This window comes from Zeus faber (genome assembly GCF_960531495.2).
Source record: "Zeus faber genome assembly, chromosome: 16".
In the NCBI taxonomy this organism is placed as follows: Eukaryota; Metazoa; Chordata; class Actinopteri; order Zeiformes; family Zeidae; genus Zeus; species Zeus faber.
In genome coordinates this window covers 5,758,812-5,780,868 of record NC_137202.1, presented here as the reverse complement: position 1 = coordinate 5,780,868, position 22,057 = coordinate 5,758,812, and the positions used below count along the sequence as shown (strand labels likewise).

The following is a 22,057-nucleotide window of genomic DNA, read 5'->3' as shown; positions in this document are numbered from 1 at the left end:
AATAATAATTAATAATAAATAATAAATAATAATAATAATAATAATAATAATATGATGATGATGATGCAAATCTTAATTGTTACATGGTTATTAAAACATGCGTTTTATTAATAATACATCCATAAATAAATACATGTTGTGTATCACAGTAAACAACACCCAGGGGACCAATTAAAAAGATCAAAAGTATTTATTGTGCTTGAAATTGACCTTGTTTTCAACCTTGTGTTTACTGCCCATCACTTGGGAGCTGATTTCCCGGCCGAGCTCTGGAGCGCCGTCCATTTTTGCTTATATTCTATAAATGTAATAAATATGCATTATTTACAAAACAATGTATATTGCTGCATTTCGTGTTAATTGTATGCACATCCATGCCATATTTCTCAATACTACCCAAGTACTCTCATATCATGACTACATGTATGGGGCAGCCAATATAGTCACAAAGTACTTAGGTTATTTCACAGTAAAAAGTAGACAAGGCATCCTCATTACTTACATCCTAGAGGTCATATAATTATATTAATTTATCATGCAATGGCAGAATACTCTTTAGTGTTCTGAACAATATAAAATCTCAATTGCACATCAAGTACTGTATATGAACCTATGGTTTCAATCTTTAAAATCAACTTAGTGGTTAATCCTTCAGCAATAAAAGATCTGTCAAAAACGCTGAATATCTCAAAATTAAGAATTAAGGCTACGATCACTGAACCAATCATTTTGTTACAGTGAAAATGGAAACAATTGAGTTATTCCAAATGATTCAATGGCACATTATGATAACTGCCATTTAAGAGGAAAAATAAAATATTATCTTTCACCTGGATGGGCAGATTTGAATGTTTTCAGAGTGCTTATTAGCTCCATTGCAACTTCACCAAGGCACAGTTAGTGAACAACTGTTAAGCAGACAGACCTACTCTGTAACCAACACCAATCACTAAAAATACCACTTGTTCAGTAAGTGGCTCACACCAATGTTGCGTTCTAAGTGGAGGTCTGACACTCGGATATTAGGAAGAGCGAATTCCAAAATGAGGATTAATGGGGCAGAGCTAATTCAGAAAAAATAATTCTTTGACATGACATTCATCTGAAAAGTAGAGTTGGAATTCCTTAAAAATGAATGAATGTCAGAAAATAGGTATAAACAGGGTATATTAATGCACCAACATTCTATGGAAATTTCAGTTCAAACAGCCAAACGCAAAACAAAAAATAAAATAAATATAGAACTTGAGCGTTATATGCTTCCACCAGGCAGTTTTGGGTCAGGTGTCTTCATGTACTGTATGCATAGACAAAATGGCAAGGAAGGCCAAAAAAATAAAAACAGCACTTGATCAGTCAATATACTGGGAGAGCCAGCGGAAACCATCTCCGTATCCCTGCCTTTTGAGCACACTGCACATGAAGACCTCCATTGGCCTTAAATTCAAGTCCTTGAGTGACACGGTACCCTGAAACGTATAAACAAAAAAAGTTAATAAAAAAAAATGTATCCCAACCAGCGAGAAAATGAAAGATAAAGAAAAATGAAAAAAAGAGTGCACTGGGAATGTTGTTAGATGGGGAGGGACGGGGGGGGCGAGAGACAGGGGTTATTATTTTCTTTAGTACATTGAAAATAATACAATTTGTTCATATTTTTGTTTACTTTCATTATTTGTTTTCATTATTGTTTTTTTTTTTCATTAGTTGTGAACCTTTCTGCCAATGTTACCCTGTGAATAGGCAACAAAAGCGACAAATGAATGTGACTGCTCCACCTCGTTAACTATAAACTACGTTAGTTTGCATATGACACATTCTTTTCTTTTCTTTTTTTCAAGGCCTTGAAATCTTCTGTACTCATCCTCAGGCAGTATTTTTCCACTTTTGAAAAAACATTTCTGTAATCATGACTCGGTGTACTACACACACTGTTGAGGTACTGTATGTGTTTGTGGGGAGACACATCCGGTGCGTACCTTTCCAGTCGTGTGGCCGTACAGACCAAACATTCCCCGCAGAGTGTCCTCGCTGACGGCCTCCGGGCGGTCAATCTTATTCCCCAGGATGAGGACGGGGACGTTGGAGATGGTGTCATCCGTCAACAGCGCCTGGAGATGGGAAGAGTCAGCACGGAGGGGACACGGAGCGGAACAGTCTCGCCAAGGACGCCCCGCCCCCTCTGTTGACGCAAAAACTACAAGGAAACAACTCACGTCGAGTTCAACTTTAGCCTCCGCCAGTCGCTCGTGATCGGCGCAATCCACCATGTAGACGATACCGTTTATCGCTGGGAGGTAGTTCTTCCAAATTCGTCGTGCTGTTCGAGATTTGGACGACGTCAGAATCAGAATCGGAATCAGAGTGAGTTAATTCCGCCAGGTGCATTTAAATATACAAAGAAGTTGTCGTGGTGAGAATTATTACGTTTCTACAGACGATTAGCATTTAAAAAAAAAAGAAGCTTAACAGGCTGAAGAAAAATGAAAAAATGAAAATTTAAATTCAGTTAAAAAATAAAGTATATTTATCCATAAATAAGTGCCAAATAAACACAAATAGCCGGAAGATAAATATATAAAAATCAGTCTTTAACTACGACCTTGAAATGGCAGGACGTGATCCCAAAACCAATATATTTTTTGAAATGTTCAAACTTTCCTGCTTCATCACCTTGTGTATGACCACCAAGATCAAATGTAGTGAAGGTCATTCCAGCAATAGTCAATTCCTCAGACGCTGAGAACAGAATGAAGGAAATAAATTATACTAAACATTAGATAATTAATATTTGTACTTGTGATATCCACTGGTACTATCAGTGAGGAAGAAGAAATCTTAAAATTTTAAATACTTGGATGCAGCGTTGGCACGTGCTGTCCTAGCCTGTCGTCTCTCAGCATGTGCAGCAGCGTTGTTTTTCCAGCATTGTCCAGTCCAAGAAACACCAGCTTTCCAGTCTTCTTGTACAACCCTGGAAAAGATGAAATATAACATTTTATACCATGTTAAACAGGGCAATTCGCAGAGTGCCATATTTTTAGAGTGAAATTGTTTTTGTTTAAACCAAAGATCGTAGCAAAATGCAAAACACAAATCATACACATATCAGTTATGAAAAATACTAATAATTAAAAAACAAGGCTAAAAGACACTAAAACACTAGGGTTGCTAATTATCCTCATTAAATGTGGGTATTCAATTTGATTTTATTTGTATTTTTTTACATTTACAATAGTTGCCAAATTCAAATTTAAATCAGAATCTCCAAACAATATGACGGCAACGTGATCTTTTTAAATGTAATATTCGGCCAGAATAATAGTATTTTTCCTCGGCTGAGTAACTTGGGTTATTAAAAATCAGTAATATATCCTTTTTTTCACAATAAATTTGATCTCCTTGTTAAATTTCTGTGTTAGGTTTTTCTGGAAAGCAAACCAAAAAGAAGTGAAAACATGTTTTTATAGTTTAGTTATCTGTCAATTACTGTTGGGAAGAATTCTTAAAAAATGCTGTTGACAACACAGAATCTGTGTATAATCCTGAACAAAATAGGAATCCAGCCCTGCAGGCGGGACCCCTAATTAAGGACATTTTTATTGTTAACAATTAAGGACAATTGTTATTGTAATTGTTCAGAAATTCAAAAATCCTCAGAATTTTTAAATCCAAAAACTATTTGAAACAAAAGAACGGCAGAAGCTACGAACACTGTTTACGCGTTTGAACCGGTCTGTCACAAACATCTCGTGGTTTAAGTTTCATCCAAATTGATCAACAAGAGGAAAAAATTGTGAAAAACTGACCAAATTTGACCTCTAGTATTCAGCTGGTCGTGCTTGACTGACATGCCACCATTCGTAAACAAACTGAACGAGATGAGATTTTTGAGTAAGATGCTTTATACTATTTACTATAAATGTGCGGGTTCTGATTTAGAATGTACATTGCCAACGTGTCCAGTGTACCGTGCAAACTCCATCGCTCTGTAGTGGTTAGAGATTACAAACTATGCATTTGTGTGTATATGTTTATGTACCTTCTTACCTTGTAGATGTAGATTTTATCTCCGTGGTCCCTTTTACTTTTCCGGATTAATGAAAACCACGAAAAACAGTAGTCCACAAAAACTTGTGACCACACCGAGGCGAGTCCACTATAATGCACAAGTGAGTGATGCGTTCGAGATCCAGTGAAGCGTCGGAAAAATAGAAGCCGTGACGTGGTAAATTCTCACAGAAATACCACAACTTTTGTCGCATGGAAACGTAACTTACTGAAAATGTAATTCCAGGAAAAAAGTCACCACTAAAATGACTGGTACCCAGGAACGATCAAAATTCTTAAAACACTCTTCTTCTTGAATATTTAAACTGAACGCCAGAAGAGAAACATGCAGACATAAGTCCACTTTGATTGGTCCGGAAGTAAGTTCACGATGTTTGTAACTTTTGTAACTTGATGCATGTCACGGAAACCAAAAAACTGTAACACGTAGCTCGAAGGAATAAACTTGACCCCATGTATTGCTGCCTGTCACATACATATACATACTTTCACACATATATGCAGTGAAATGTGACAAATAAACCTCTTGAATCTTGAATCTGTAGCTATATTTCTATTTGGAATTGGTTTGGAAAGTAGGTGTATGTGTGTGTGTGTGTGTGTGTGTGTGTGTGTGTGTGTGTGTGTGTGTGTGTGTGTGTGTGTGTGTGTGTGTGTGTGTGTGTGTGTGTGTGTGTGTGTGGCGTGAATATACCACTTTATGTACTCCACAATGGTTATACTGTGACATAATTATTAGTGTGAAAGTAAAAACACTGTACCTAGTAGCTGTAAGACACTGCTGAAACCTCTGTAGATCCAATTAAATATAAAAGACATGTTTCTTCTCTCTGTAAAACAGATGTTAAACATATTATTTACAGTAACAGGATAGAATAAGGACATAAGCTTTAGCACATGGATTATCACTATATTTATAGAAAAGACCTTCTTCGAGCCTCAATGTTAGTGACTTATGTAAGTGTATAACTCGACTGCTTATATTTGAAAAGTCATAAAGGAGACCCAGCAAAGCAAACATATCAAAAATAAATCAAAAATCTCATGTCAGGTCTGTGTGTGTCATTATGAAATCTACAGTTGAGGCTTGTTCTTCAAACTTTTTCACCCCCCCTGACCAAGGATTACTTTTCTCCTGGTATGTGTAGCTAAGCCCTATGTGATGGCCTAATCGCAAAAGCCCCGAAAGGAACAGAATCAACCAACTCCTCCATGAAGTGACATCACTTTGGTATACTTCCTGGCTCCCAGTATCTGGAGTCTCGGAGTTCCTGCTGAAACTATTTTTATAACAAGTTGTGACTTTGACATTCGATCTCACTCCCACACACACACACACACACACACACACACACACAAGCACACACAAGCACACACACGCACCTGTTCGGGGTGTAACTATGTTGTGTGTACCAATTATCTGTGCATGGTGGAAAGTAATGAAGTACTTTGTTATTGCACCCGAGAGCATTTTTCAAGTATCTGTACTCTTTCTTAAGTATATAGACATTCAATTTTTTCTCACTCCACCACATTTCAAAGCCAATATTTTACACCTATTACTTGACACAGTGGCCCTTTAAAGTTCTAAAAAACAACACAATGAAAATAAAACAGGACTTATATGTAAATCAAAAGCAAGAGGTACTGATCCACTGAACCAACCACATTGGGTAGTCCTGTGTTAGAGCTGTTACACCAGAAAGTATTGCTATATCAGAAAGTACCGTTATACCAGAAAGTATTGTTATATCAGAAAGTACTGTTATACCAGAAAGTATTGTTATATCAGAAAGTATTGTTATATCAGAAAGTACTGTTATACCAGAAAGTACTGTTATATCAGAAAATATTGTTGTATCAATACTTTCAAGTACATTTCAGATTCACGTATACACTTGTACTTCATAAGTAATGTCATTGTAGGCCTACCTTGACTTTTACTAGTAGTGGAGTACTTTTGTGTCAGGGTATTTATACTTTTACTTCATCAAAAGGTCTGAGTACTTATTCCACCACAGATCATGATTACAGTGAATAGCTGTTAATGGAGTGTAGTTACTGTACAGTACAGTGTGCAGTACACGAAGCAGGATAACTGGAAAGACACAACAACAACCGACCGTTTGGATCACTTCGTAAACGCCGCGTTCACTCACGCACGAAGTCTCGTTGAAAGTAAAATAAAAAGCTGCAAACCTTAAAAAAAAATACATAAACAGAATCAAACGATGACATATTTGGTTGTTTTCTTTTTAGTTCTGCTTCGGGCTTTGTCGCGATGCTAAAGTTGTTTCGTTTGTGCCTTAAATTCTACCTTGTTTTTGGTCCAAGCTTTTGCCGTCGATTGACAGATGCGCGTTTGACAGCTCACCGGAAGTGCGTCACTGTTATTTAGGAGATTTGACTCGGGGGTCGGGTGGTAGGGGGGGGCTGCTACGTCACATGTCGCGCTGGCTTCATATGAAACTTTATTATGGAAAAGGGAAAAACTGCCGTGACACTATGACGGACTGAACGCATCATAAAAACATAATAAACGTGTCATTTCTCCCAAAGAAAAAACATCTAAACGTATGACGGGTGAAGTGACCACTAGGTGGCGCCATATTATACTTTTTACGAGTTTAAAAAAAGGTCATCACTTGTTGAAATAGAAGTGCGCTGGCCCTCTGTGTGTGTGCCCTCTTCATCTTTGACATAAACGGACTCAAATAACTATCATAATAATTATACATTATCCGATTAATATTACTATCCGAATATATTATGACAGTATGATCAGATTTATGACACTGGCCGTCATCGAGTCAGAGGCGACACACGATCTTACTTGTGACTATTTTCCTTCCTTTCCTCACTCTCTCATGTGCGAGTGTAGGCATGCGCGGCCTTCCTCTTCGGCGCAAACGGACGTCAGCTCTTCCAAACACGGGGGGAGATTTGTGACGTCACAAAGACTTCACCTGCCGAGCCTATATGGAGTGGAACCCCCTGTCCCGCTCCCACTACGCTTCATTCTGTGTGTCCACGCGAGCCGTCGCCACGTTGCAGGGAGTCCCATTCCAGAGCCGCACAGCCCTCCGACTGGCCCTCAATACTGAGGTAAATAAAGTGTCGCCTTAAAAACGGTTGTATGTATGTGCAGGACCATGCCGGGAAAGTCCCCTTCTGAGTTTATACATGTTTCCATGACTGCCGCATTCTAGTTCTTCCCCATAGGAAAGCATTTTGCCACCCAAATTGGAATATTTTGTAAACCACAGGCTGAAACATTCCACAAAGTTAAGAGAAAACCCGTGGAAATGAAGATGGTTGTTTTGATAGTTGTTTGATATGTATTTGGCTATGATAATTAAACAAATCAATAAATAACAATAAACTTGGTGAACTCCTGAATGCAACAATAGCGTCAACAGCAGAGCTTTATTTAAGCAGTGTGGGGCCTGGTACAGTACACAAGCAGCCACTTGGCTCACTGGCAGTAACATCTAGTCAAAGCCCATCTCGAGAGAGAGATCTTTGTTAAATAAGAGAATCTACATTTTAACTATTTTGCCGACACAGAATATCTATTATTATCCTTGGTCATCGGAGGAACGGTCCTTCTCCAATCCCTTCCATGACGCTCCAACTGGACACACCCTCCTCGTGCGTCTACAACACATCAGGCTTCTGGTCCCCTCCTGGCGGTGCGTGACTCATTTCCTCTCGAAGTAAAACCATTTGTCAACTGAAAATAGAACACAATCGCATGCATTTAATAAAGATTGATTTGTTTAAGCAATATATGGATGTAGCCATCAGCATGGCCTTAAATACATTTAACAGTTCAAAATGGAAATCCCTACTGAAGCCCTTTAAGAAACTGACTCTACCTGATGAGGGGATGGCATCTGCTGTTCCACAAGGACACATCTGAAACACAGATTTCATTAAACGCAGGCATGGAAACCCCACTAGTGGGTTAACAGCAGAATAAATAATTGATTATTTATTTTCCCCCAGATGTAAAAAATAAAAATAAAAAATAAAAAATAAAAAACATGAAAATAATTCCAAATAAAAACAAAATGAATAAGAAACACTCAGCAAATTCTAAACAAAAAAATAAGCAAATCAACATGTCTGAAAAGGAGCGGGAAGGAGTCAACACAGATGTACTCTATCCCCTTTTCCATGCACTCTTAACTGGATTTAACTCTGAAATTGGGTTAATTGACAACGTCCTGACTTAACAAACAGACAAAAACGGAAAAAGACATCCCGCTACTGACCTCATCAACAACGGCTTTGGCTTCATCTGCCGAGCAGCGGTTGGGGCTGTCGACTCCGGAAACGCACGTGTTTTTGCTGCATCGTATGAATAATACATATACATAAGAAGTTGTTGTTTTCTGTCTTGGGGAGGTGCACCCGGATGCAGTGACCTTTATAACGTACGTTTGTGTACACAAATCCATTCCCCCGAATGGCCAACCAATGAATTCTAAATATGAATATCTTGTGATTAAAATATATCAGTTTGGAACCTAACTTGGCGCAGTGATGACATCTGCGTGTGATGCAAGGTACAGACCCTGATAAACAGCCAAAACCACACGCTAGAGCCCTGATCCATGTGGTGAGAAATTATGCGACCGACAACAAATTAAAATCACCAACGGCTGACAAATCCTAAATGTTCCCCGTACCAGTTGAGTCCCCCCGCGTTGGTCTGCTGAGAGACGAGGGCCTTCCAGAAGCCGTGGGTGCTCTTGATGGTCTCAACGGCAAAGTCCTGAAACAGAGAAAAAAAAAAAAAAAAATCAGTTGAGCAGAGTATCGTAGGTTTGTGAACAATAAAACGTTAACACACCAGTGATGCAAAGACACAGGAATAGCCTTCATGTTAAGAATACTGGATATTACACATTTTAAATAGTTGGATTTCACCCTGAACCATTGTGTTTGACCATCCCCGAAAACACTGTGTTGAGTTCTGAAGGAATCTCGTGCAACACTAGATTTCTCAACAACTTTCCCCAAATCACTGCTGCGTTTCACAAGCAGTCATACATTCTGCACATCGCACAAGTGGATAACGAATAGCGCGTCATTTTCATTTAACAGAAAAACTGTTTTAACAGGTCTCGTAAATCAGCTTTGTCAACAAAGACAAGAAAACCGTTGTTTGAGTGGAAATCCTGACAAACTTGTTTTGGGTTTTTTTCCCCCCGTTTGTTCACTGTGACAACAACCTCACTGAGTAATTCAGGGTGAAGCTAGGTTTATACTTGTCCCAGGGGCGAGGAAGAGCGTGATCCAAAATGACGCCACTGTTTGATGTGCCTGTTAGCACGTCAAACGCTGGCATGGGCGTGCCATGGCACAGATCCCCGGCGGCACGGCGCAATGGGCGAGATTCTGTGACTTCGGGCGAGGGACGTTCAATGGAAATGCATTTGAAGCGATGGGAGCGTTTTGCTGTTTGATATCTAATGTACTGGCCAAAATTGATCCGCAACACAAGCACAAGATGTGAAATTCAAAATCTACCATTACTTTTTGACGCAGAGACTAAATAATATGCAATAAATATGAATGAGCTGTTTGCATATTATGCAAACAGCTCATTCAGGTTTGCTGATTTTATTGCAAATGAACAGGGTTGTTGTTAAGTTCAGTTTACAAGTAAAATTTAACATTTTTATTGGTATTTATCTGCAGTTTCTTTTTAAAGAGTCTTGCAATGAGGGAGAATAATTACCCACTGGGACTCCCTCCGTTCCACACTTCAGTAAGTTCCTCTGTAATAAACCTCTGAGCAGAACATAAATTCAACCTCCCTCCCGTCTCTGCGTGGAACGGCCGGGTGGCCTTTTCGGCGCTTTTATTGGTATATTAATCATCACAAACAGCAATTCCTCCTCTGCAGAAAGAAGCAGTGCGTGCAGCCATGCTCGCTGTTTGCGCTCTTCTTTGTTAACTACTTCCTGCTTCACGCGGTACTTTCCCCCCCTTACCGCCACCTGTAGTTTCTGAGAATACCGCGACGCAGAATGGGCCGACTGCGAACACCCTGCGCTCTCTGCGCGGGCGGCACCGCGCGACGGTGTAACCGTGGCTTAAGGAGGAAACCTTGTTTTTGAACTCTCCGTTGAAGGCAAACTGGTTCTCCGGTTTTCCGTCAGGCACTTTGTATCGGCGGAACCAGTCCACCGTGGCCTCCAGGTAGCCGGGCTTCCGCTGCTGGACGTCACTGATGTCTAAACAAAGAACAACAGCGGGGTAGGATCAGTGGATCAGTGGATCAACTTTAATGTCATAGTCCCTGCGAGCACCTTGGACCAACTCAAGTATCTTGGGTAAATGGAATGATTCATTGATTTAGCCTGTGAGGAAATGAGTTGAGCGGAGTTAGCTACCTGAGCAGTTGAGCAACAGGACATGATTTGAATTAACTGGAAATGATGGGTGTGAATCGATGCTTTACCGTTTGAGGAAAAACAACAACGACCAAGACGTTCAAAATCCCGAGTGAGGCGACGCTTACCGTGCAGGTCGTTGGCCTCGGGGTCGTCCACGTTGATTGCGATGACTTTCCAATCCGTCTCCCCCTCGTCGATCATGGCCAGAACGCCCAGCACCTTGACTTTGATCACTTCCCCGCGTGAACAAACCTAGCGTGGAGGAGTTCCAGGCGTTTTAAAAGTGTCCTGAATGAGCGTCAGCATGCCGTTTTCTTTGCTCTATCGCAAACATGGATAATGACATCAACAAAGACTCCAAACTTATCCAACAGGAGTTTATTAAACGGTGTTCATTCTGGCATTACAAAATGAAATTCAAGGATTTTCAAGTACTTTTTTAAAGCAGTTTTTTCCATTTTCAAGGAAATGTATCATATTTGCAAAACATATATTATACATTTTCAATAGATTATTTTATTTTATTTTGTTCCATGAGGATTTCAATAACAAAACCAGGGGGAGTATCACGTTTTTTTTTTTCAAGGACTTCAGCACAAAAGGGGCTATTTTTAAAGTATTCCAGTCACTCACATTTCTGAGGATGAAATCCTAGCACTTCAGAAGGCCCTGGCAAGAACCCTGATTAAAAGGCTTTAAAGAGGTTTGTGAGAGGGTCAGGGAGGGATGTAATTTATTGGAATATTGTTTTACCTTGGTACCAATTTCACAAACATCGATGGGGTCATTGTCACCGCAGCAGCCCGTGTCTCCATCTTTGTGTCCGGGATCTTCCCACGTCTGACAACAAAACAAAACACCACCACCTCATTATAAGTGAACATGGAACCTTTAATTCACCTTTTCTCATCTTCAAAATGCTAAATAAAAACATAGCTGCAGGCAGCAATACACAGGGTCCACTTTAGTCGTGTTAGTGACGAATTACATTTTGAAGCGTTGACGTCTTTCTGTGACTAATTACAATTTCACGGGTTCAAGTTTTCCGACGTGTTCCTAGTACATGAACGCATCATTCATTCTCACAGGCAGGTGGCCTTGACTCGACGTTGTCAGGAGTTTCTGTGGATTAATGGTTTTTTTGTGTCCCGAATTTTTGGATGGGTTACTTTTCCATGGAACAGGGAAACAGTTGATGTTTTAACGTGATAATTACAGTTTTCAGGATACTATATTTCCGATTCGTTCCAAGAATATGAAACTCATCATGGATTTGGCTGTTTTGCATCTTAAGACTTCCGCGAATCCAGCAAAGTAAAGAGGATCACAACGGGGCATCTAACATAGGGTTATATTGGAATAAAATGTCTTCATTTACAAAAAGTTAACCAAATTTACCAAAGAGATAAAATATCAATCCAACATGCAGACATCTACCAGGTAAAACCGTAGACAGAAAGACAGACAGACACACACACACACCTAGTTTCTATCTCTAACAATTACAGAGCGATGGAGACCACACACTGTGCACGACGCTAATGAACATTCAGAACCACAACCTGCACATTTATAGCAAATTGGATGATGACTTCTAAAACTCATCTCGCTCCATTACCCAATCATAGTTTTCCAACGTTGAAGCACAAACGTTTGGCTACTTTCGGTCAAATTCGGTTGGTTTTTCACTATTTTCTGCTCTGTATGTGGATCGATTTGGATGAATTTTAAACCACCACATGTCTGTGACGTCCCAGTTCTAACGACACTGCCCCAAGAACTCAGAGAATAATAAAAATCCAAACAATTGCTATAGGGGATCTATCCCTATGGGACGGATGCCTAATTATCTTCTGGCTTAAAGGGCAAATATTTATGAAAACAATATCGTTTTCAGATCCAGTGATTTTCATTAAATTCAGTCTAGTAGAAACAATGTAATTTGTTTATTTGTAAATGTTAATCCTTCATGATAATGCAGATCCTAAAAACGAAAGTTTGATACAAAGAATGTTAAATGAAGCGAGGCACTAACCTGAGGAATGGCTCCGTAGTTCCAGATGTAGCCCTTGTGTGGAAACACATTCGCTACAAAACGCAGTTTGCCCTTCTTTACATCTTGCTTTATTGGGTTCAGGGGGTCTTTGGTAGCAATCTGGAATATGGAATAAAATTAAAAATGAATCTCCACCTTTGATAAATAAATTTGCTGAGGCAGTTTATATCATTAAAATGTTTTTAGTTATTAATGAGTAATATTTTCAATAGATAAAAAAACATCTCATGCAACATTGAGATGCAGAATTATGAATGGCAGTTTAATCATAACACAGGTTGGGTTGGGACGGGTTGTTCAGAGGAAACTTAGTAAGTATAATACAACATTGTAATATAGAATCTAGTCATTCAGATGAAAAATCACATTAGGATCACACCTCCATCTTGGCATTTGTCCATCTTGGTACTTCAACCACCATATGGAAGGTTTTCTGAAATGGGAAAAAAAAGAACAATGTCATGAAAGCATTCAATAAAAAAATAAAATAAAAAATCTAACACAAATAAAAATGTTCTGCAAATTCTGGCTTCCAGTTGTGCTGAGGGAAACATCAAGGAACCAGGATAGTTTGTTTTGTCTTTCGCTGTACCAGCTTATAAATAAATGTCAAAGTACATTATGATAACATTTTGAGAAAGGGGGAGCATTAATTATTCTTTAAAGATAAGATAATAGAACACCGCAACGGCCTGTGATGTTGACATTGTACCGAGCAGGAAGGAAAACACAATTACAGAAGAGTAAAGGCCATTGAGTTGGTAAACAGACTGAACCCTGTGTTTTATCGCAACACTTGCGGATTATGTAACGTTCAACCGTTTCATTTTCTGTCATCCTCTAAAGAATGTCCAATCGGTCATTTATCCTTAAACTGATGGATGACGTGTGGCCGAGGAGGTCTTTCTCGCCGCCTGAATGGTCGGGCTTTCCCAAATGACTTTACCTGCCCCTCGTCAGCGTACATGGGGATGTCATGGAAGGGTGAGACATACTTCCCATCGGAGTTCTCTGCAAAACACAGTCAAACAGGATCATTACGGTGACGATCCATAATATGTGATTAAAGAGGAAAAAAGGCAAACTAAGGCAAACGTTTCTGGTGCAATAATGTGTTGGGTCATGCATGACCTGCTGTTTTGGATGTCAAGTGTTGAACTATGTGTTTGTCTTCATACGTCGGGAGGGCGTTACCTGACCACACCTAGGTGAATTATTTAGATGACGATAAAATCAAGGGCAACAGCGAAACTAAATGGAACTTGCCTCTAATAAACAAAGCGAAACAAAAAAAACGGTCAAAAGTCTGTGCACTCTTGTTGGCTGTCTTCGTGTAAATGTCTCCCCCCCTGGCTGTCCCTCTGCAGTGCTGTAGTAATGACTTTATCTGCTGTTTGTCCTTATTTTGATCCATTTAAACAAAGCCGTAGAACCTTCCGCCGAATGCACCTGAGCGTTTGAATTTGTCACTGAAGTAAAGTATTAACGAAGTGAACATGACAACCACTGCTGCGAGGGCACGTTTGACACCCACACGACCGGCGAAACAGGCTGGAGGACCCAACCCTACTTGGTTGAAGAAGTTTCATCCCGATTCGGGGTCGATCTCGGAGGATTAAAAACGTGAAACGAGGCACAGAGAGGGGCTCTGTCCTCCAATCTGATGGCTGCCTACAATGAATAGAGGTGACACGTGGGTATAACAGGCGGCGCCTGGAGCGCGGCAGCTACGGTCTAAAAGGTTTTAACGTACGGTACTCGTTAAACACTTATTTGTTACTTACTGACAAACAGGCGGTAGCTCAGTGTGTTGGGGTTGCCCCTCTCTTCCACCGTGTAGCTCATGTTTAACTCCAAGCGCTTCAGCAGATGCTGAACGTCCACCGACTGACTAGACGGAAGAAATGCCCTGCGCATGCGCAGATGCTGCAGCGGGGTGGATTACTTTTAATTTATGTTCGCCTCTGATCACCGTCACGGGACTTATTATTTTCCAGAATAATGGGAACGTTTCCTTTGGGTGTGGGGTGAAGTCAAATACATTTGTGCATATTTCGTTTTAGTCGTTATCCATAAATCACAAATTCGTGTGAAGCGCACCGAGCAAAACTATTATGTTCTTCTGGAGATTTTATTTTTATTTTAAGGATTTGTGTCGTTTTTGATCATATTTTTTTTAAATAATTTTCCTTTATTTTGGGAAATATTTCGCTTTTTTTGATCATTTCAACGTATTCCAAGTGATCCACATGAATTAGGATGGATACATTTTATGTTTCTTATGATCTATTTTTTGAATAGCATATATTTTCAAAATAAACGTTTCATTAAAATAAATTACCAATATATAACTGCCTTTATACAAAAATATACAGTAAGTATCTTTCTGTAATAGTGTATTCACATCTGTTCTGTTTTTGAATTTCTATGCCATTTAATGCGATTTTTTGAGATTGACGTGGAAATGAAAAAAAATGTTGTTGTTTGGCCTTGTCTTTACCAACTTTCGATGTTTTTGTGCGAAATCAGAAGTAGTTATGAAATTATAAACGTTTCGGATTTTTTGAATTATATGTTACTCATACTCCAATACATTTTTATTATATAATATTGAAATAAAACTCCAGACTCGTAGTTAACACCGCGCCCCCTGACGTCACCCCCCGCTGTGGGTTGCGCTGCTTGACTGGCTGGGGGGGGGGGGGGGGGGGGGTGGACTCTGCCGACGTCACTTCCTCTCTGCGCCGCGGGGAGGAGGGTTGGTACTGACGACACTTCCTGCCGACGCGTGTTGTGCTTCCTGCCTTTGCTGAGGGAGGGGACGGTGCTGACGGCTGGGAGGACGGAGCGGAAAGCCAGGGAACCCTCGGAAAGACGCAGGAAAGCGGGGAAGGCCCCGGTACACACCGTCCGCCGGGGGGAAAACAAAAGCGCTTTCGCTTCCGCAGCAGCTCGATCCGTCTGCGAATCGGCGCCGAAAATGTCGACCAGTCGTCAGCTGAGCGAGAGCAGGGCCATCCCGACCCGGACGGTGTTGATCAACGACACAACGCAGCTACCTCATGACTATTGCACCACCCCCGGAGGCACTTTATTCTCCACCACCCCGGGAGGTAACGGCGTCACTTGTTCCCGCGCTTGCGCCCGCTCGGATCGGTGCTTTTCGCGCTTCGGCCGTCGAGCCCTTTGTGCCGCTGTCACCGAGGCCTCTGGCTGAGTGGCGGACCCGTCAGACCGATCAAAACAAAAACATTGCGTTGCCCCGCCCCTTTCGCCCTGCGTTGTCCTGTGATTGGCTGGTGTGCAGCGCAGTGATTTCGCTCCCAATGCTTTGTAGTCTGTTCAAATCCTTACGTTAATTTCCCACGTCCCAAAATGTAGCTCCCTTTTCCGCACAAGACAAGGGGATGTGTTTACTATGGCCCTGTAAAGTCTCTATGGAGTAGTTTGGGTTATAGCCGGAGCCTGCATTTCGTCATTCATTTAATTTTACAACCTATATTCACACCAATCTCCATATAAAATTCATGGGTATTTCAGAAAATGGAACGTAGCAGGCGTTTGCTTCTTGGGTTTGAAAAAGAAGAAGGGGCACTTTGGAAAAAGGGGATAGCGTTCTCAAAATACTCAAATTGATCCCCGAAAGGAATATAATTTTAAAACGTCTTGAATAAAACATGGGCATTAGTGCATTAAAATTGTATAAGCAAACTGTTTGGACCCAAGACCCATATTCCCAGCAGTTTGCTCTTATATTTTAAATGTACTACTACCCATGTTCTTATTCAAATCATTTTGAAATGATATTCCTTGTGAATGCCCTGGATCAACTTAAGTATCTTGGAGATTGCTTTCCTGATTGATTGATTTTGTTTTGTAGGAAATGAGTCAATCCTTTGGCACCAAGAAAGAAAGTTGACTATGTAAACAATTGAGCACTAGGAAATTATTTGCATAAATGGGAAATCGTGTCTGCTGTTACAGGAACCCGAATCATCTATGACCGCAAGTTCTTGTTGGACAGGCGTAATTCCCCCATCGCCCAGACCCCCCCAGCCCGCCTGCCTGTCATCCCTGGGGTGACCAGCCAAAATGTCCTGAGTGAGAACAGGAAAAATGAGGCCAACAACCACATCAAACATGATGGCAAGCCAGGACCTGGTGAGAAGTGTTCATACTGTCACTGACCGGTGTACTTTTCCAGATACTGGTGAAGTTTCTATAGCAGATCATCCTGTTTGTCAATAAATTGTTACTGCTCATAGACACACACACTTGTTCTGATCTACACTTGCTAATAGCCCAATTGCACTCTACCATTAACCCAGAACTCAAACAATCTGCTGTTGCTTTTGGCCAAATTCCTCAAAAGGTAGAAAGGGGATTTCAACTGATTTCAACTGATCTATCAATTGGAGCTGTATAATATGATATATATTTTTAATCACAGTTAATTGCAAGATTTATGTGATTACATTGATCTCACATTTAATTGCATGATAAAACATCATCCCTATAGTTATATACTCCTGCTCATTTTGGTCCTTAACTAATGACTCAAAAGGAAAAAAAACATTGATTGTAGTCTATGCAGCATTGATGTTGACATTTTGGGGGTGGCCATTGCCACAGGGATTTAGAGGATCCATCGTCCAAGAGTTGTCGGTGCGTGGAGTGTTCGGTATTCAACACTGTAAGAGCAAGGCAGCATGGGTCCTAAGCCAGACTAATGCTTTTCAATTAGTTGATGGGTTAACATATTTACAATCAAATTATTAACAGCTTTGACAGAACAACAAATTCAAATTGCGCATGTGACATGACAACTTCCTTTTTCTGTGTTTCAGGTGACGATGCACAATTTGAAATGGACATCTAGCAGGCTGGAACCAAACCAGAAGAAGTACATAACCTGGCACGCCTGTGCCAGTGGCTTGGCTTGTAGAAACCAATATTGTGAGCCCTCATGGCAGCCATCTTCTTTAGCTCTCTGTCTCGCTGCTGGATTTGATGTGTGTGAACCATGGGGATACAGTATATTATGAAGTAAAAACGGGCAGACCCTGGGAACTCTCCAAAAGGTCTATTTGATTCCACGGTTCTCAGTAGCCGTACCAATGAACCACACAGCCAAGAAACGGGTCTGAAATCTAACGTACCAAGGTGCACTTTCCAATTCCTAACTGACTGTGCCCACCTCAACGATTACTGTAACCACCGAACTATAGCTCCTCTAGGACAGATTTAGAGAGCAGACAAAACAGTACTTTTAAGTACTGGCCTTATAGCAAGTCAAAGGATTTCAGTGAATCAATCTTTACTATTGGGAGACTTTGCCATAATATTATTTCAATGAAATGGCATTTCCGGTTCGGTAATTCCTCAAGATTCACAATTTCTTATCTCTTAGTTTATCCAAAACATTTGAAGGGATCTATCTTGTCATCTGCTTCTCAATTAGCTGATGATTCGAGGCCAGTCCATTATCCTAGACTTTTATCACCACCACAAGCCTATGTCTTCCTGAATATTTCAGGGAAAACTGTTTTTAAAGGGGTATCCTGTGACTTTTTGGCCATGATTTAGAGGTAAGGGAAACAGCTTTTAAAAACATAGTAAACACATGACGAATAATATACAAACACAACAGAAATCATGACAGCACATTTATGATTATTGCAAATGGGCTTTTTTTTGGGGCATATCAATCCAAATTTAAATTTAACCGGTGTTCATCAGGCTAGAAATTTTTTTCACCATTGTGAATTGGCTGTAAGAATTAAATTTAACAGTACAAAAAGCACAAATTATAAAGAACAGCATACAAACAGTGCATTTTGTTGTTGATTTGATCTTTACTTTCCTGGTCAGTTGACGAGAGCTTTGTGTAAATCGTTGAATTTTTACAAAGGAGGTGTTGTGTCCACTAGAGAGCGTTATCAAATATTAACGTCACAAAATTTGTCAGCATTAACGATGACAGTAGGATCAAATCCGACTGTCATTTCACTCAATAATGAGCATTTTATTTCTGATAACTTGAAATTATTTAAGTCTTATATGCATTTTATTTTTGGATACTTGTTATTCGTTAAAAATGATCAGTATGAATTGATGACTCACGTGACCAGACCCTTCTCGTCACGTTGAGGACACGCTCAGTAAATCTGTTTAAATTCTTGGGCGGCTGAAGGAACCAAAAAAAAAGTTGTCTGCATGGGGCCAGGTAGATCCTGTCCCCCAATCTCTACATCTCTTCCCAGATACCATAAACCACCCCCATAACCCTGCACTCCTCGTCATGTGCAAACTGTTATCGGTCCATGCCTTACATCACTTTAAAATACAGAAACAAGAAAGGTTCCTTGTCATCAGTTTTGATCTACCGGCAGTTTTTTTTAATATATTTTTTTACTGTAATGTCAATTCATAGTCAACAACACTTTTTGCAGTTCAACTGTCGAATTCATGACGGGCATATTTCCTCATTGATACAGCTCTGAAATTCTGGCTTTCCATAACGTGAAGACCTCCACACTTTTATTTGAGAATGGTGGGGGGAAAAAGTGGCAAAATGACCAGATGCATGTGATTTACATAGCAGCCAATCATGCTCTTTAGGTCCTTTAGTTTAATGGAATTAACGGATCTACTAAATTTGAGAAATTCAATCTGTTAAAAGATTATTCTTTTAGATTGGCTTTGGTCACAATTTTGGACCTGTTCAATCTTAAATATCTCAAAGGGGTTTGCTCGCAGTCATTTGCATTTCACATTATGGGCTGGAAGAAAATGCATTTGCCATTATGGCATCAAAATTCATATTACTTATTAATTACAAATCAGTTTGGTTTGACATTGAGGGCTTAACATTGTATGTTGCAGAGAGATTCAGAAAACTTACTGTAACTTTCTGTTCCTGATTTTGATTAACTTTATTTTCAATGAAAAGCCAAGGCCAGTGGACATTGTTTCAAGATCAATAAAGATTCCTTAACAAATTTACTGTTTTTGTTTTCTCGCTCAAAAGTGTTTTCACAATGAATGATTAATTATTTTCTTTACCAAATCTGCGAATGTGTTAGCATACAGAGTTTTATGGAGGGGGAGACAAAACCAGAAACCCTTTTTTCCAGATCATTTTAAGTTCAGAAGGTTAGCTTCGTGAGAAGGCCAACAAAGAAGTTACAAGATTGGGCGTTAATATCCTCAATCCAGCCGTAACACGTCACAGGCTCTCATTATAAATAAAGGTAAAAACATTTGAAAAAACGTCCATTGTTGAGCACACTACAATTTATTATGGCCGGACAAAAACAAACAAACAATTTTTGAAGTGAATTAAGATCCAGCTGTCATTAACAATCTGAAAACAATGTGTTCATTTACACATAGAAGTTGGTAAACAAAGTATTCAATATCCCTGGACATAATAGGAATATTTAAGGAATATCAGTCATAAATATAGTCATAAATACATCATGACAATGAACGGACGGTGATTTCAAGGATTGGGCCCTGTACGTATTGTTTATGTAAAGTCATTGCAGTTCGACAACACTAGGACACTTGTTTGTCCTTGAAGGCAACATGGCATTGGATTTTGTGAAATCATAAACTACATTCAGACCACTTCTCTCAAACAAGGTTAACAAATGGATCCGTGAATGTGCACATAAATATACTAAAATACAACAATAAAAATACATTTTAATTTGATATCTATACGTTAAATACATTTTAACAGAATAAAAGCCAAGATATGGACACACACACACACACACACACACACACACACACACACACACACACACACACACACACACACACACACACACACACACACACACACACACACACACACACACACACACACACACACACACACACACACTTCGGGTTAAATTTATGGAAAATGTAAAAAGTTCACGCTACAGTGATATTATATCATGAAAGTAGGGCATTTAAGTAGAAGCATGCAATGGTGATTTCCTCATCTCAAACAAAAGCCAACAACAGTGGTGGGTCAACCACAATAAAAAATGTCAATGTCTCAATAACTTGTCATGTGCCCTTGAGCATCAATTACAGCTTGACAACGACGTCTCATGCTGTTCACAAGTGGACTTATTGTCTGCTGAGGCCTGGCACCCCACTCTTCTTGAAGGGCGGCCCTCAGGTCATTGAGGTTCTTGGGTACAGAGTGACGAGCCTCTACACGACGACTCAGCTGATCCCATAGGTTTTCTATGGGATTCAGGTCTGGAGAAAGTGCAGGTCACTCCATTTGAGGTACTCCAGTCTCCAGCAGCCGTTCCCTAATGATGCCACCTCCATGAGCTGGAGCATTGTTGTCCATGAAGATGAAATGGGGCCTGTGTTGTTCATGCAGGGGCACAATGACTGGATTAATGATGTTATTCAGGTAGTATGGGCTTGTCACTGTACCATTCACAAAGTGTAGGGCAGTTCTGTATTGACTAGACACACCTGCCCACACTGTAACACCACCACCACCAAAGGCTCGTCTGGTGACAGTGGCTGATGCATAGCGCTCTCCTTGACGTCTCCAACATCATTGGGGGCCATCATTTCTGCTCAACGTGACTCGACTTTCATCAGAGAACAGCACTGAGGCCACTGGTCCCTCGTCCAGTCTAAATGCTCCCTGGCCCGTGCAAGACGATGATGCCTGTGCCTGGTGGTGTGGTCAGGTACCCTTGCAGGTCGTCTAGCACGCAGACCACGCTGATGGAAATGGTTTTGAATGGTCTGACGTGACACTTGGTGCCTCTCACCTCCCTTAAATGTGCCTGGAGTTGAGTGGCATTCATCCTCCGGTTCCGCAGGGCACTGTTCACAATGAAGCGCTCATCAGTGTGGGATGTGGCCAAAGGACGTCCACTTCTATACCTTTCTGTGACTCTTCCAGTCTCTGTATCTCTGTTGCAACCTGCTGATGACACTCTGTGACACTCTAGGCTCAGTGGCCACTTCCCTCTGAGAACATCCTGTTTGAAGCCTCACAATGGCGAGGTGCTGTTGATCAGTTGTTAGGTGTCGTCTTGGTCTCATGATGTCAAAATGTGAACAGCATGATGAAGAGGACTGTTTAAATACCAATTCTAATTGAACCAGGAAATGTATTGGTCGATTCATGGATCAAACACCTGTTGTGAATTTTGCCGTTCAGCTCCTTGTTAGAGAACAGCAAGTTGTGCAAAAAGTACTGAAACATTGAACAGTTGGACATGTGCATTCAAAAGTTTAGAGAAGGTCAAATTAAGTTCACCTGTCAAGGTTATAGTGCATTTTAGGTTCATCCTGAAATTTCACCCGAAAGCCCAATATCCCTAACTTTTTGTGAGTAGTGTGTGTGTGTGTGTGTGTGTGTGTGTGTGTGTATATATATATATATATATATATATATATATATATATATATCATTATTACAAAGGTGAGAAATTAAGATATTCCCAGTCCAAAGAGTCCAAAGTCTCTGAAAATGATACGGATTCTG

The 22,057-nt window shown here is 40.3% G+C and overlaps 3 protein-coding genes across 4 annotated transcripts; 1 reads left to right on the top strand and 2 right to left on the bottom strand.

Annotated features, from left to right (window-relative positions):
• Positions 1 to 171: 171 nt before the first annotated feature.
• Positions 172 to 6,449, bottom strand: sar1ab (secretion associated, Ras related GTPase 1Ab). Of its 2 annotated transcripts, XM_080016338.1 has the most exons (7): positions 6,389 to 6,449; positions 4,833 to 4,901; positions 2,855 to 2,974; positions 2,674 to 2,739; positions 2,217 to 2,320; positions 1,980 to 2,111; positions 172 to 1,469 (listed from the first exon to the last, which is right to left on the bottom strand). In XM_080016338.1, the coding sequence occupies exons 2-7, from the start codon at positions 4,888 to 4,890 to the stop codon at positions 1,353 to 1,355; spliced, it is 597 nt and encodes a 198-aa protein (XP_079872464.1). In that variant the 5' UTR covers positions 4,891 to 4,901; positions 6,389 to 6,449; the 3' UTR covers positions 172 to 1,352. The 2 variants fall into 2 exon arrangements, with proteins under 2 accessions (XP_079872464.1, XP_079872463.1); XM_080016337.1 differs by having other exon boundaries at positions 1,980 to 2,320.
• A 1,021-nt stretch (positions 6,450 to 7,470) lies between these two features.
• ppa1b (inorganic pyrophosphatase 1b) lies at positions 7,471 to 14,444 on the bottom strand. Its single transcript, XM_080016336.1, has 11 exons — positions 14,322 to 14,444; positions 13,484 to 13,548; positions 12,917 to 12,970; positions 12,517 to 12,636; positions 11,235 to 11,321; positions 10,607 to 10,733; positions 10,192 to 10,319; positions 8,766 to 8,851; positions 8,349 to 8,424; positions 7,950 to 7,989; positions 7,471 to 7,804 (listed from the first exon to the last, which is right to left on the bottom strand). The coding sequence occupies exons 1-11, from the start codon at positions 14,380 to 14,382 to the stop codon at positions 7,773 to 7,775; spliced, it is 876 nt and encodes a 291-aa protein (XP_079872462.1). The 5' UTR covers positions 14,383 to 14,444; the 3' UTR covers positions 7,471 to 7,772.
• Positions 14,445 to 15,333: 889 nt separating this feature from the next.
• eif4ebp2 (eukaryotic translation initiation factor 4E binding protein 2) lies at positions 15,334 to 19,539 on the top strand. The gene is made up of 3 exons (XM_080016344.1): positions 15,334 to 15,650; positions 16,522 to 16,698; positions 17,385 to 19,539. Exons 1-3 carry the CDS (start codon positions 15,518 to 15,520, stop codon positions 17,414 to 17,416), a joined length of 342 nt encoding a protein of 113 aa, XP_079872470.1. The 5' UTR covers positions 15,334 to 15,517; the 3' UTR covers positions 17,417 to 19,539.
• The last annotated feature ends 2,518 nt before the right edge of the window (positions 19,540 to 22,057 follow it).

What these genes read in the sequence shown, in the direction of transcription:
- sar1ab (XM_080016337.1), bottom strand. Translation starts at nt 4,890, where the DNA reads ATGTCTTTTATATTTAATTGGATCTACAGAGGTTTCAGCAGTGTCTTA. An exon ending in TCTTGGTGGTCATACACAAG is followed by an intron (nt 2,321 to 2,673) that starts GTGATGAAGCAG and finishes AATCTCGAACAG; the next exon opens with CACGACGAATTTGGAAGAAC. An exon ending in ACGGCCACACGACTGGAAAG is followed by an intron (nt 1,470 to 1,979) that starts GTACGCACCGGA and finishes TATACGTTTCAG; the next exon opens with GGTACCGTGTCACTCAAGGA.
- ppa1b (XM_080016336.1), bottom strand. Translation starts at nt 14,382, where the DNA reads ATGAGCTACACGGTGGAAGAGAGGGGCAACCCCAACACACTGAGCTAC. An exon ending in GGACAAATGCCAAGATGGAG is followed by an intron (nt 12,637 to 12,916) that starts GTGTGATCCTAA and finishes TCCATATTCCAG; the next exon opens with ATTGCTACCAAAGACCCCCT. An exon ending in AGATGCCATCCCCTCATCAG is followed by an intron (nt 7,805 to 7,949) that starts GTAGAGTCAGTT and finishes TTCTATTTTCAG; the next exon opens with TTGACAAATGGTTTTACTTC.
- eif4ebp2 (XM_080016344.1), top strand. Translation starts at nt 15,518, where the DNA reads ATGTCGACCAGTCGTCAGCTGAGCGAGAGCAGGGCCATCCCGACCCGG. An exon ending in ATTCTCCACCACCCCGGGAG is followed by an intron (nt 15,651 to 16,521) that starts GTAACGGCGTCA and finishes CTGCTGTTACAG; the next exon opens with GAACCCGAATCATCTATGAC. An exon ending in TGATGGCAAGCCAGGACCTG is followed by an intron (nt 16,699 to 17,384) that starts GTGAGAAGTGTT and finishes TCTGTGTTTCAG; the next exon opens with GTGACGATGCACAATTTGAA.